Source organism: Lepidochelys kempii, chromosome 1 (genome assembly GCF_965140265.1).
Source record: "Lepidochelys kempii isolate rLepKem1 chromosome 1, rLepKem1.hap2, whole genome shotgun sequence".
Classification (NCBI taxonomy): domain Eukaryota; kingdom Metazoa; phylum Chordata; order Testudines; family Cheloniidae; genus Lepidochelys; species Lepidochelys kempii.
Window position 1 is genome coordinate 138,152,689 of NC_133256.1, and position 13,399 is coordinate 138,166,087.

The 13,399-nt window shown below is 44.2% G+C and overlaps 1 protein-coding gene across 7 annotated transcripts in view; it reads right to left on the reverse strand.

The window, feature by feature from the left end:
• The window catches only part of SCML2 (Scm polycomb group protein like 2), a 131,050-nt gene that overhangs the window by 87,538 nt on the left and 30,113 nt on the right, over nt 1-13,399 (reverse strand). For 5 of the 7 annotated variants that reach the window (XM_073356349.1, XM_073356387.1, XM_073356359.1 and 2 more), the window contains exon 3: nt 10,769-10,837. In XM_073356349.1, coding sequence (XP_073212450.1) covers nt 10,769-10,837 — 69 coding nt within the window. Of the gene's footprint in view, nt 1-10,270; nt 10,326-10,768; nt 10,840-13,399 lie in introns of those variants that run through there. The other 2 variants (XM_073356406.1, XM_073356397.1) reach the window with 1 other exon arrangement.

The window sequence follows — 13,399 nt, forward strand, 5'->3', positions numbered from 1 at the left end:
TAGCTCTCATGACTAAGTCCAGTACCCTGTGGATCACCCTACCTCTGACATATGGGTTACCTTTGCAGCACTAAAGAGTGCGCTCAGTAGCGGCTGGGTAGTTAGAATGTGGTCATGAAAGGAGAGACAGGCATTATTCAAATGCCAATAGCAGGAGGGATAAAAGTTGTCTCCTTAGCCACCTCCCACTCTGGGCAAGCAGAAGAAACAATTACTTAGTGATGTAGATGTGTATTCCATTTAGGTGTGCGCATGCCCAGTGCACCGAAGCCAGAGAATTTTGCCAAGCAGTACCGGTAGAGGAGCAGCGCTCATGCCTTGTGACCATAGCCCTTCCCCTGGCTAATCTGAGGCTGTGCCACCACAATCCTCCTCAGTTCCTTCGCACACACCCAGAGACTAGACGCCGATACATAGGGGACAGAGGCTGGGTCAGGAATACACATCTGAATCACATCTTGAAGAACCACAGTTACAGTAAGTAACCATTTCTTCATCGAGTAGATGCAGCCGTGTATTCCACTTAGGTAATTCACAAGCAGTATTCACCCCAGTAGGTAGGACTTGGAGTCTACCTAAACCGGAATTGCAGGATTGCCCTACCAAAACTTGCATCCGCTCTGGCAGATGCGGCAATGGCATAATAGTTTGCAAATGTATGTATGGAAGACCATGCAGCAGACCTGCAAGTATCCAATATCAAGATGTCACTAAGGAATGCTATTGACATTGGTGGTGCTCTCACAGAATGAGCTCACACCCTCTGAAGAGGCGTAGCCGAAACTATTTCATATTCAGTCTTGATACAGGATTCATTTAGAGAGCATCTATGAAGGGACTGCTTGCCCCTTCATACAATCTGCATACAACACACACAGGTCAGGTGAAGCATGAAGCGGTTTAGTCCAGTCCAGATAGGCTAGACATTAACTGACATCTAATGTATGGAGACACTGCTCCTCTGGAGATGATGTGGCTTAGAAAAGAACACAGGTAAATACACCACCTGATTCAAAATGAAACTGAGAAACCACTTTAGACAAAACTTTTGCATGTGGTCAAAGTCACTTTGTCCTTAGAGATTTGTGTACAGTGGAGCCACATCTTCCATGGGGGTTAGGTTCTAAAGTCAGCGCATAAGGTGAAAATCGCGTATAGTCAAATTACCCTTGAAAATCCCTTAAATTGCCCATAAAGTACAGTATACTGTACATGGTTTTGTGTATACAACCCTGTACAGTAATATAAATGTATAATGTACAGTGTATAATAAAGAGTACATATGTAAAAGGTAATTTTACAGTACTGTATTATTAATTACAAGGGGCAATTACAGAGGGTTATCAGAGCTTGATGTCGATGCAGGAGACAGAGGTGACAGAGCTTGGGTGACGGAGAGCAAGTCGTAGACGAAGTGGTTGGCTCTGGTTCAGCTCGAGAAGTTGATTGCGTAGGCTCATCTGCTGCTGGTGTATTTTCCTTGAAAAACATGGTGATCGGCAACTGTCGCTGTTGGCTCTTGAGCTGCTCAAACATTTCTTGATACGGTCTCAATTCGTCTGTAATATGTTGTGTGATTTTGAGGCTTTGTTCCATAGAGGAATTGTATTTAGAAATTAAATCATTCAAGTGTTTCAGTGCTTGGAACACTTCAGCAAATTTATGAAGATTCCCACTTGCTGGTTCTTCCTGTTCGTTGTCATCATCTTCGTCTTCTGTAGCAGATTTTATCAGTTCCTCTAACTCTTCGTTAGTCAATGTTTCTCTATGGCTCTGTCAAGGTTCCTTTCCCACTCTGAACTCTAGGGTACAGATGTGGGGCCCTGCATGAAAAACCCCCTAAGCTTATTTTTACCAACTTAGGTTAAAACTTTCCCAAGGTACAAACTATTTTACCTTTTGTCCCTGGACTTTATTGCTGCCACCACCAAGCATCTAACAAATATATAACCGGGAAAGAGCCCGCTTGGAAACGTCTTTCCCCCCCACAAAATCCTCCCAAACACGAAACACACCCCTTTCCTGGGGAAGGCTTGATAAAAATCCTCACCAGTTTGCATAGGTGAACACAGACCCAAACCCTTGGATCATAAGAACAATGAAAAAGCAATCAGGTTCTTAAAAGAAGAATTTTAATTGAAGAAGTAGTAAAAGAATCACCTCTGTAAAATCAGGATGGTAAATACCTTACAGGGTAATCAGATTCAAAACATAGAGAATCCCTCTAGGCAAAACCTTAAGTTATAAAAAGACACAAAAACAGGAATATACATTCCGTTCAGCACAACTTATTTTATCAGCCATTTAAACAAAACAGAATCTAATGCATATCTAGCTAGATTGCTTATTAGCCCTTTACAGGAGTTCTGACCTGCATTCCTGCTCTGGTTCCGGCCAAAGCAACACACAGACAGAGAGAACCCTTCGTTTCTCCCCCTACCTCCAGCTTTGAAAGTATCTTGTCTCCTCATTGGTCATTTTGGTCAGGTGCCAGTGAGGTTATCTTTAGCTTCTTAACCCTTTACAGGTGAAAGGGTTTTTTCCTCTGGCCAGGAGGGATTTAAAGGTGGTTAGCCTTCCCTTTATATTTATGACAGGCTCTCAATTAATTCTTCAAATTTCTTCCTCAAGGATGTTGACAAAGCCTTCACCACCCACTTGCCTGGCCACCTGAACAATGTGTTTCCCTTCTTTGTCAACGGTCAGAAAACCCTTAAAATCGTTCACACATTCTTTCCATAGGTTTCGCCATCATGCATTGACTGTTTCAGGCTTGATTGCATCCATTGCCTGTTTAATATAAGTGATGCACTCGGCAACTTTGAAGGACTTCCAACACTCCATCACATTAAAGTTGGGATCAGCATCCATAGCACTACGTGTCCGTAAGAACGTAAGCCTCATGTATGTGGCCTTGAAACAGCGAATCACGCCTTGGTCAAAAGGTTGGAGGAGGTATTGGGGCGGGAGAAGACGACTTCAACGTCGGTATGCACAAACCGGAATGCCGCAGGGTGGCCAGGAGCATTGTCTACAATCAGCAACACTTTAAAAAGTACAGTCCTTCAAGGTACCGCTTGACCTCCAAAATGAAACACTTGTGGAACCAATCCAGAAATAATGCTGTTGTCACCCAAGCCTTTTTATTTGATTGCCAGAACACAGACAGGAGATTTTTGTTCTTGCCTTTTAGGGCATGGGGATTTGCAGCCCTGTAGAGCAAGCCCAGCTTTTATTAAATGCCCAGCCACATTGCCACAAAACAACACAGTCACATGGTCTTTAGCTGCTTTGAAGCCAGGGGCTTGTCTTTCTGATTTCAAAGTGTAAGTGCGGTTGGGCATTTTTTTCCAGAAGAGCCCAGTCTCCTCAGCGTTAAAAACTTGTTCCAGAAGATAGCCCTTTTCTTCTATGATTTTCTTTAATTGTTCGGGGTAGGCTTTTGCTGCCTCTTCACTGGCAGATGCAGCTTTACCAGTAGTCTGCACGTTTTTGAGGTTGAAGCGGTTCCTAAAACCATTAAGCCAACCTTGGCTGGCTTTGAATTCCTTCTCATCAGAAGGCTATCCCTCTTCGGCGAGAAGTTTGAACGGCGCATAGAGGCTAAGAGCCTTTTTTCGCAACGTCTTGCCATTGATAGGCACACGTTTACGGTTCATGTCTTCCAGCCATAAGTTTAATGCCTTTTCAGTCTTCACTAATGTCTTATCACGCACCTGGCTCATCACCTTAGCAGTTATTGGAGTACTTGATGTCACAGCTTAATGAATTTCTCTCTCTTGAATCTTGATGGCACAGATGCTAGATTCGTTGCGGCCATATTCACGCACCAAATTGGAGACCAACACACAGTCTCTCAATAAGTCCAACACAGCCAGTTTTTCCTCCAGCATTGGAACAGATCATTGTTTCTTTGGTTGAGTGCCAGATGGATAGTTGGCTTGCGTTTACGGGCCATGTTGTATGAAAAATATGTTCAGTAACTTTAAACACTGGAATCACATTCAGCACGGTGAGATGCTCACACTATGAGAGGCATGTGGGAACTGAGACCGACTGAGGGAACAGCAGATTCACATCTCCCATTTCACGCTCACTCCGGGCATATGCTCATTGAGTAGAATGGTGGGCAGAATCGCTTGCACTATTTACAGGTACCTTGATATTTTTCTTTTTTTTTTTTTTTGCTGAGTGCGTATAGTTGAATTTGCATAAGTTAAATGTGTGTATGATGCAACTCACCTGTATAAGGAGAATCTGCCTTTAGAGCCTGCAACTCACAGAGTCTCCTTGCAGCTGTTATCCTACCAGGAACGCTTCTGACACAAAAGCGGAAAGGTAGAAGATGCCAGGGGCTTGAATGGGGGTCCCATTAAAGCAACTAGGACAGTATTAGGGTTCACCAGAGGAACTGGCTCTCAGACTGGAGTATGCGATGAAGAAGTCCTTTAAAGAATCTTGCCACCATGGCACTGGGGAAGACAGATCTTCCCTGAATAGGGGGATGAAATGCTGATATTGCCACCAGATGTACTCTCAATGAGCTAAGTGCAAGGCCCAATGAGAAAGTGCAGCAAGGATGTCCTGAATAGAAGCCAGCATCAGCTGAACTCTGTGGGCCAATGACCACACCAAAAACTGCTTGAATCTTGCCAAGCAGGCCATTCTGGTAGAGGGCTTTCTACTGGTGAGTAGAACCTGTTCAACAGCTGCTGACCATACTTCCTCCTCATTTAGCCACAAAGCAGCCATACCATGAGATGCAGGGCGCTAAGCTATAAGGTGCGACTGTGATTCTGTGTGAGTAGGTCAGGATGGAGAGGTATGGGAGGATGAACTGACAGCACAAAAGGTCAGAGACCCAGCACTGCCTCGGCCACACTGGGGCAACGAGAATGAGCTTGGCCAGATCCATCTTCAGCTTGAAAACGACCTGTAGGAAGAGTGTACAGGATAGCCAACAGCCAGCTGAGATGGAAAGTGTCAGACAGGAAACCTGTACTGAGACCCCCTTGAGAGCAGAACAGATGGCATTTTCTGTCGTCCTTTGTAGCAAACAGGTCAATTGTCAGAATATACCAAGCTGCGAAAATGACCTGGAAGACACTTGTCTTCAGAGACAACTCATGAGTCAGGGAAAAATTCCTGCTGAGATTGTTTGCGAAATGATTCTGGACCCTGACAAGTGGTGGCTAATAGAGTGATCATCTCCTTGATGCAGAACTGCCACAACCTGATTGCCTCTTGGCAGAGCATCCTTACCTCTTCACATAATACGTGGCTGTGGTATTCTCAGTAAGTATGTGAGCCACTGATGCGGTCCAGAAAAGCAGGACATGCATTGTAAATGGCCTGAAGCGCCAACACTTTGATATGCAGTGATGATTCCTGCTCCAACCACAGACCTTGAACTTTCAGTGACCCCAGATAGGCTCCCTTGCCCATCAGGGAGGCATTGGTGACAACAGACCTGGTTGGTAAGGACTGGACGAAGGGAACACCCTGACAAACATTTTCCATTAGCATCTACCATTGCAAGGAGTCCAGGACCAGTGGAATGAGGCAGACCAATATGCTCAGGGAGCGAAGAGTCGGATGGTGAACTGTCCTGAGCTACATTTAAAGGGAGCAAAGATGCAACCTTGCAAACTGGACCATCTGTGCAGAATCAGACTTGTGGCCCAAGAGCCTTAGGCACATCCGAACCATAATGCATACTAAAGAAAATGTGGCAAAATGTCTGAAAAAGGTCTGTCAGCAAAAAAGTCTTCTACAGGTCCCCAGTGAACTTGATTTTCTGAGCAGGAACCAAAGTTGACATTTCAATGTTCAGGATGAGACCCAGATGGTCTCAAGTGCACTGTAGCGTTGACATGGGAAAGGACTTCCTTTCTGGACCTGCCCCATAGTAACCAGTTGTCCATATATGGGAAGGTGTGGGTTCCTTTCCGGCTGAGGTACCCCTTCACCACGACCATGCATTTGGTAAAAACCCAAAGGGCAGAAGAGAGGCAAAAGGGAAGCACCGTATACTGAAAATGGTGCTCCGCTACGACAAATCAAAGGAATTTTCTGTTTCTCTGCAAAATTGTCAGGTGAAACTAGGTGTCCTGAAGGTCAAGAAAAGCCAACCAGCTGCTCTGTGACAACTGGGAGAGGATAGTTGATAAAGTGACCATTTGGAACCTCATGTATCTGATATATTTGTTGAGGCCAGGAAAGTTGAGAATGGGTCTTACCCTTCCCTTGGATTTAGGCACCAGATAGTACAGTAACAGAAGCCATGACCCCAGTGGAACCTCCTCCACCGCTCCCAAAGCCAGTAGAGAGCAAACTTGCTTGAGAAGCAGTATTTTATAAGAGGTGATCCCTATCGGGAACTTGGGGTGGGGGCTTTGGGGAAGGTGTGTAGAGTGGCCAAACCCCAGAACTGAATGCTTCCTCTTCTAGGACCTATGCCCCTTTCTGGGGTAGTCCTGCTGTCTCAGGGGAGGGAAAGGCTGCCCAAATGTGTGCTGCAAACAATACTGCTGCTGATCACTGTAGTGGTCCCTCTGCACTGCTGGCATACACATCCCCAAAGATCGTAGGGCAGCCCTAGAGCCCTTGAAGGAGTGCAGAATCTCGTCCGTCTTGTCCAAAAAATGCACTCAGCTGAAGGGCAAATCCTCTATGGCTTGTTGCACACCAGGACAATGCCCGAATTCTGCAGCCAGGACTCCCTTCTCATAGTCACTGCCAAAGCCATCACTCTGACTGAACTATCCGCAATGTCCAGCATGGGCCATTACAAAGTCTTAGTCACCAAACAGCCTCTGGTGATAAATGCCCAAAATTCCTCCCTTAAGACTTTGGGCAACTGGTCCGCAAACTCAGACATAGCCATCCAATTCACAAAGTCGTATTTAGACAGCAATACCTGCTGGTTAGCAATGTCCATCTACAAATAAGAGAAAGTGTCAATCTTCCTACCCATCGGGGCCATCTGTTTGGAGCCCTTATCTTTGGGGGTGGACTTAAATCTATCCTTCAGACCTCTATTGTTCACCGTGGTTATGATCAGGGAATTTGGGGCTGGATGGGAGTAAAAACCCCCAAATCCCTGCACCACAATGAAGTAGCAATTCTCCATGTGCTTTGCAAGAGGGGGTAATGAAGCTCCAGAGAAAATTAGCAGGCTCTAGGAGTGCATCATTAATAGGGAGGGCTACTCTCCCGGGGCAGACAGCTGCAGGATATCCAACAATTTATAGATATTCTCCTGCAGGAACACCCAGGGAAGGCAGCCACATGCTGCAGAAGGTCCTGGTACACCCTGAAATCCTCTGGTACCAAAGGAAGATTGAGACACCACAGAATCAGAATCACAGAATCACCACAGAAAGCGGTTAACTATGCCAGAGCCAGATCCTACTCCAGGACTAACAGGCCTGGACAGGATGACTCTGGAGGCTCCACATGGGGAAGGTTCACTGGTGCCCAGGCCTGTGGCAGCTCGACATGACTGCTCAGCGATCTTGTCTTAGAGCGCGATGGAGGAGTTGGACCTACGCAACCAAAGAGCATCCCACAGATTTCAAGCAGCCCACTGGTATGGATAGGGCATTGGTGGCCAGTAGACACCAGGCAGAGGCCCGCCATCTCCACTGTGAGACGAGCACTTATCATAGTACCCATAGCTCTCCTTGACTGGGCCCTGATGCAGGTGAGGCAATGGGGAGCAGGTGGAGGAAGATCCCGACCTGGACCCTGAGGAATCCCGAGCTTCAGGGGATAAAGGTGGAGCCAGCCCTGAGGGTGCAAGCAACTGGCCTGACTCATCCATACCCCAAAATGAAGAGCAAACTGGCACAGATGGTGGAAACGGTACTGCTAGCATCAAATATACCTCCGTTGTTTCCAGTGCTGGAAGTGGGGTCAACCCTGAAGTCGAGGTGACTGACAGTGCTGAAGTCGAGAGAGGTGCATGCCGCCACGGTTACATCAATGGTGCCAACAGCAGGGGTGCCAAGAAGTTCCCAGTGCTGGGGAGGTCCCTTGTTCTGAGCCCGGCACCAGCCCCACTTCCACTGACTGTCAAAGGGAAACATCAGATACCAAAAGACCCACAGCCTCAGCAGCCCAGCCTCAGCAGCCCACCCAGCCAACAGGGCTATAAACTAGGCAGCCTTGGCAAAGTCCTGGGCCAAGGGAGAGGTCAGGACAGGAAGGCAGAGGAGGCTCATTACCACCTGATATACCGCCAGTGCAGAAACAGCCAGTGCCAGCATCACCCTCTTCAATATGGGACTCAATGGACGGCCAGAGCCGGAACCAGAGTTGATGGTACGGTGTCTCTGATCTCCCTGAACGGTACCAGGGAGTGGTTGATGGGACCGGCTCCATTTTGCACACTGACATTCACACTGTGTATTAAGCTAGATGTCAAACACAGCAATACTTCCAAGTGTGACTGCAGCTCCTCTCACTCAAACTGGCATAGCAAAGCAAGTGGAGCACTAATCACAGAACCATTTCCTCTACTGCCCAGTATATACTGGCAGCAACGAGCAACAGAAAACTGCAAGGATCCCTCCCAGTAACTAGGAATGGAGGAGGAAAAAACCCACCTCTCTCCCAACAGTCTTAGGGAGGAGAAGAAAATGAGTCAAAATGACAAATGAAGTTCTAGAGAGCTTTAACAAGTTTGCAGACAACTCTGTGGTGAGATGACATCTACAGGTGGTGATGTCATAACAACTACACAGTTACAATACAGATAACGAATATGACATCAGGATGTCATTCCATGGATTATTTTGTGGTTCACTGCAACACCAGTCTATGGAAAAAAGTAGCTCCCAGCCAGTCAGAGGACCAATGAGATTACGCTTCCTCTGATGGGAAAGAGCTTCGGGGTAGCAGCCAAAAAGTCTCTGCAGCAGACTGAAAAACTTCTGTTTAATTAGATGCCCATGGAAGGCCTTAGTGTTTTAGTTTTATGAAATGTTATAACTCTGATGTGCTATCAAAGTTTTAACAAAAGACCCCTTCATAAGTTTTCTACCTCAGTCAATAATACCTGTGACAGTTCCTCGGTAAAATACTGTCCACAAAACTCTTGTCAGTTCCATACTATTCTCAATTCTACCAAAATCTTTACACACCTTGTTTCACCACCTCCACGCCTCATGAAGCCTCTAACTAGCTCCTCTACCTGACAGCTTTTCCTTTTAGCAGCAGTGATCATGTGTTACTCCTGGGGGAATTCTGCACCACTGCACAATGCAGAATTTGTGCAGAATTAATGTCCTGCACAGAATTTCATGTTTTCCCCCACAGACTTGGGGCTGCAGAGCTACTGGCTACCTCTAGGGGCCGCTGGATTCTGCAGAGCCTGGCTCTTCTCCAGCTTGCAGCGAGACAAATGTCTGGACCAGCAGGAATGGAAGCTTTGCACATTCTGGCACCAGGGCTTGATCCTCATCCACTTAACGGGAGCAGGCATGGGAGACCTGGCTCTGGCACAGAGTGAGGAAGGGCAGGGTTGCACCGTGTCCCTCAGTGGGACAAAGCTGCAGGGGGCGGGCTCGGGGGGGGGCACGACTGGGCTCTGGGGAGAGGGGAGGAGCATGTGTCTAGGCCGGGGGGGGGCACATGTCTGGGCTAGGGGAGGAATCATGCAGCCCTCTCCAGCGCCCCCTAACTTGAAATGGGTTGTTGTAGGAGTTTCTTTAAACTCTCTACTCCTCGGGGAATTTTTTTCATTCTCTGTGTTGTTGACATACTTGCTGATAGGTATTTTTAAATAAATTACCAAAATAACTGAAACTGGTGTGATTATATTGTGTTATTTTGACAAATTTAAAAATATTGTGTACAGAATTATAAAATTTTTAGCACAGAATTCCCCCAGGAGTAAGTCTGTGCTCGGTGGGCTCAGACAGTGGGAGTGCCCCACCCTTCTGTTAATTAGTAGGAAAGAGATGGTGAAAACAACTTACTGAAAACATTTGTTGTTGCCTATAAGACATGTAGCTAGGTTAACGGGTTAGCTTTAAAAAACCAAACACAAACACAACAGGTGATTTCCCACACCCTCCAAATGACAGACCAATTGTCCCTGATGAAAAATTATCATTTTCTGCTAAGAGTGAAGGTATCCATTTTTATTTTAATGGATGGGAAACAGCTGCAGATGGGAATGCTCTCAACTTTCATTTAGTCTCAAACAATCCACTTTGTTTTTTAGTCTTCCCCACAAAAGAACAAATGCAGAAGATTATTTTACCTTCCCTACCTATGTAGCACTAATGAAGATTCAGCCCAACTATCGCAGCTCCTCTCTTCAGTATCAGCAAACATGGTAGTTAAGGAGAAAAAAAAAACAATGGAGACTTTTGGGAGAGAAGGCAGAGAAAAGGTATACATAGGGTTAAAGGAAGTAGAAAACAGTAATGATCCAAAACTTCATCTTAAAAAAATGGGGACCCACACATTATTTTTGTTCAGAGGATTACATAGGTAACTAGTATTTGCCTTTTGGTCAGCTGAACTAGTATGCTAAAGTCAATTCTTTCACCCTTCCAAAGGCATTTATGTATGCAATATCAAAGCACTGTCTGCTAATGAAGTTAACAGCAGTGGTTCAGATGCTTTCTATTCTTCTTTTATGTATCCCAGTCATCACTAACAGCCTGAGCAGTGTAAAAGATTCCCAGACAACACAATCCAAATATTTAGATTTAAACATTATCTTGACTAATAACCTGACAATTTTTATACCTACCATTTTTTAAAGACACGTTGTTTGACTGCTGACTCTTCCCATGTTTCTCCTTTTTAACATTCTTTGAATCTACAAGACATAAAATGTCATTACATAACAGATTTAGCATTCACATCATACTAAAGTCCAGGGTAACAATTAGTCTAATATAGAGCACTTTTAACCATAACTTTCAAGACAAATACGTTCTATTAACCACAGATTTTTGTTTATATATTTCACTATGTCATAAAAAGGTAAATTTTATTCTTATTCTAGTTCACCTCAGAGTTCAAAAGAGAAACTAACATCAAGATAAAAGTACAAGCATGGAAAGAAAGAATTCCAAAAAGAATGCTTCTTGGCTGTCAACAAACATCGTCCAAAATTTTAAAAAACACAATCTACATTTATTTTCAAATAGCTTTTATTTTGTTTTATAGTTTGAGTGAGAGTATTAGACCAAAGAGCATCTTGGACCTTGCACCAAGGTTTCCAAAAGACATTCATGATTTTTGATTTGAGACAAGAAAAGGTCTTGGTGCTCAATGTGCTGCACACGACCCTCTGAAATTCAAGCCCCTCTAAGGTATCTCAAGTGGGCCGCACAAAAACTGCAGAACCCAAGATCACTAGTCTTTTTTGTCAATCTTGGTGCAGGTACTGACAAACTGAAACAGAAAAAAAATTAGTTTATTTCTCAGTGAAGGTTCTTACTGCAACCCTAATTCACTGAATACAGGCCTATGCTTACACCACACCAGTGAATCAGCAGAAAGATTCTCTCAGCTGTTTCTGCACATTACTCCTGTTACCATTGGTGGAAGAACAGAGTGAAACCCAAGAGGAACACACAATCAATTCCACTTTACTTCAGGTATCAGTACGACAAGGAAAAGGTAACTCAAGCCATAATGTGAGTGTTGCCCCTAACTCAAGTTCCAGCCTCACACAAAATCCCTTAACTTGAGTGTAGTGGTGCTTTTAATTCAAGTTGGCTGGCTTGTCAGGGTGTATTATGCTACAGCTCAAGTAAGCACAACTACTCAGCTGCTACCACAGCCATTCTGTGCAGCTTGAGCATTATTTCACAGTGTCGCTGCTCTCAATCAAGCTAACCTAACTCAAGAGAAGTTAGCCATGAAGATACCCATAGACAGATGAGCTACCCATGATTGACTTTATTCACAGCTTTGCCACATTAGCAAATATTAAGACAACCATTGAGCTGCAGCGCATTCAATTCCCTTTTCAGTTTAGGATCATACTTCAATTTCAATTTCCAGTTCCATACCAAATGTCTATATTTTTGACAGATGTTTGATACTTACCTGGAAACTGAAATGAAGGTACAATCCAATGTTATAAAGCAGATCACACATCTTGTGTGTCACATAAGCAAGGAATTGGTGAAACTGAGACACCATTTTCTCTCCAACATAGACAGTTTAGAACTGGTAGAAAATATCTGAAGAAAACAAATCCTAATGGACTTGTTCTTCTTGATATGCTAGCAGGGGGGTGGGCAGTGAGTGAAGGAGAATGGAAACAAATAAGTGAGCAAGTGCTCTTTGTTGCTTTTGGGCAGAGAAAGACAGCATAGGTTATTTTTCACCCTGTGTAGAAAGTAAATTTTTCAAGCCATGAAACAGATGTAGGTAGTTTCATTAAGGCAGTAGATTTCAAATCTCAGTCTCTATTTTTCTTGGTAAACAAGTATATTTAAACATAGCATTATTGCATTCAGGTCAGTGACAGCCTTGATATTTCACAGCTATGATAAAGAATCGCTGCTGTGATTACAGTAGGTGTTTTAAGCATATACGGTAAACTACTATTCCTTTTCTGTATAATGCAATCATTCTCTTATAATATTGTGCTACCCACAGTTATAGTGAATGTGAGCTCCTGTTTTCATGCACCATTTTCAATATAACCTTTTCGGCTAACATTTTCACTGATGTTGATAGCCCAACAAGTGTTTTAAACTAAGAACAAAGATCTCCTGGCCTGCATACAGGATGGGAAGCCAAGTAATTCCTTACTGGGCTGTAATCTCTTAAAGATTAAAAGTTCTGGGTTTCTGCTCTATTGACTAAAGGGGAAATTTTCTCCCTCTTCTTTGGCCCGTTTTCCATTTCCTTCTCAATGATTTAAAATGACTATCCAAACATAGTATGGCAATAAGGCCAACACCAGGGAAAAGGATAAGTAAAAGGTCCAGTAAAACCCCAAGATGGTGAGTGTACATATCCTTACATAGGGATAACAGTCACAACCCCATCCCATTTCTTCAAATGCAGTGACCTTCCAAATCAACATTACTTGGGTCTAATTGGGATTGATCTGAAGACCGCTGGTTCTCTTCCAAGGTACCACCACTGCTAGATATTTAGAGGCTAATGAGACTGCAAATATGGATTTGAAATATGAAAAATAAAAGTGGAATTGTCATTAGCATTATTTGTGAGATTTTGGAATGGACAAAACTTCCAAAGCAGTTTCCCTTTGAATAGGAAGTGTTTGGAGACTGAATCCTGGGGGATCCCACATGATTGAGATCTTGAGGGTGACTAAAAATTGTCCATTGCCCCAAGTTTTGAAAAGAATCAGGGCAGATAAAAATCTATTAAATCGGATTTTTTTGATAAA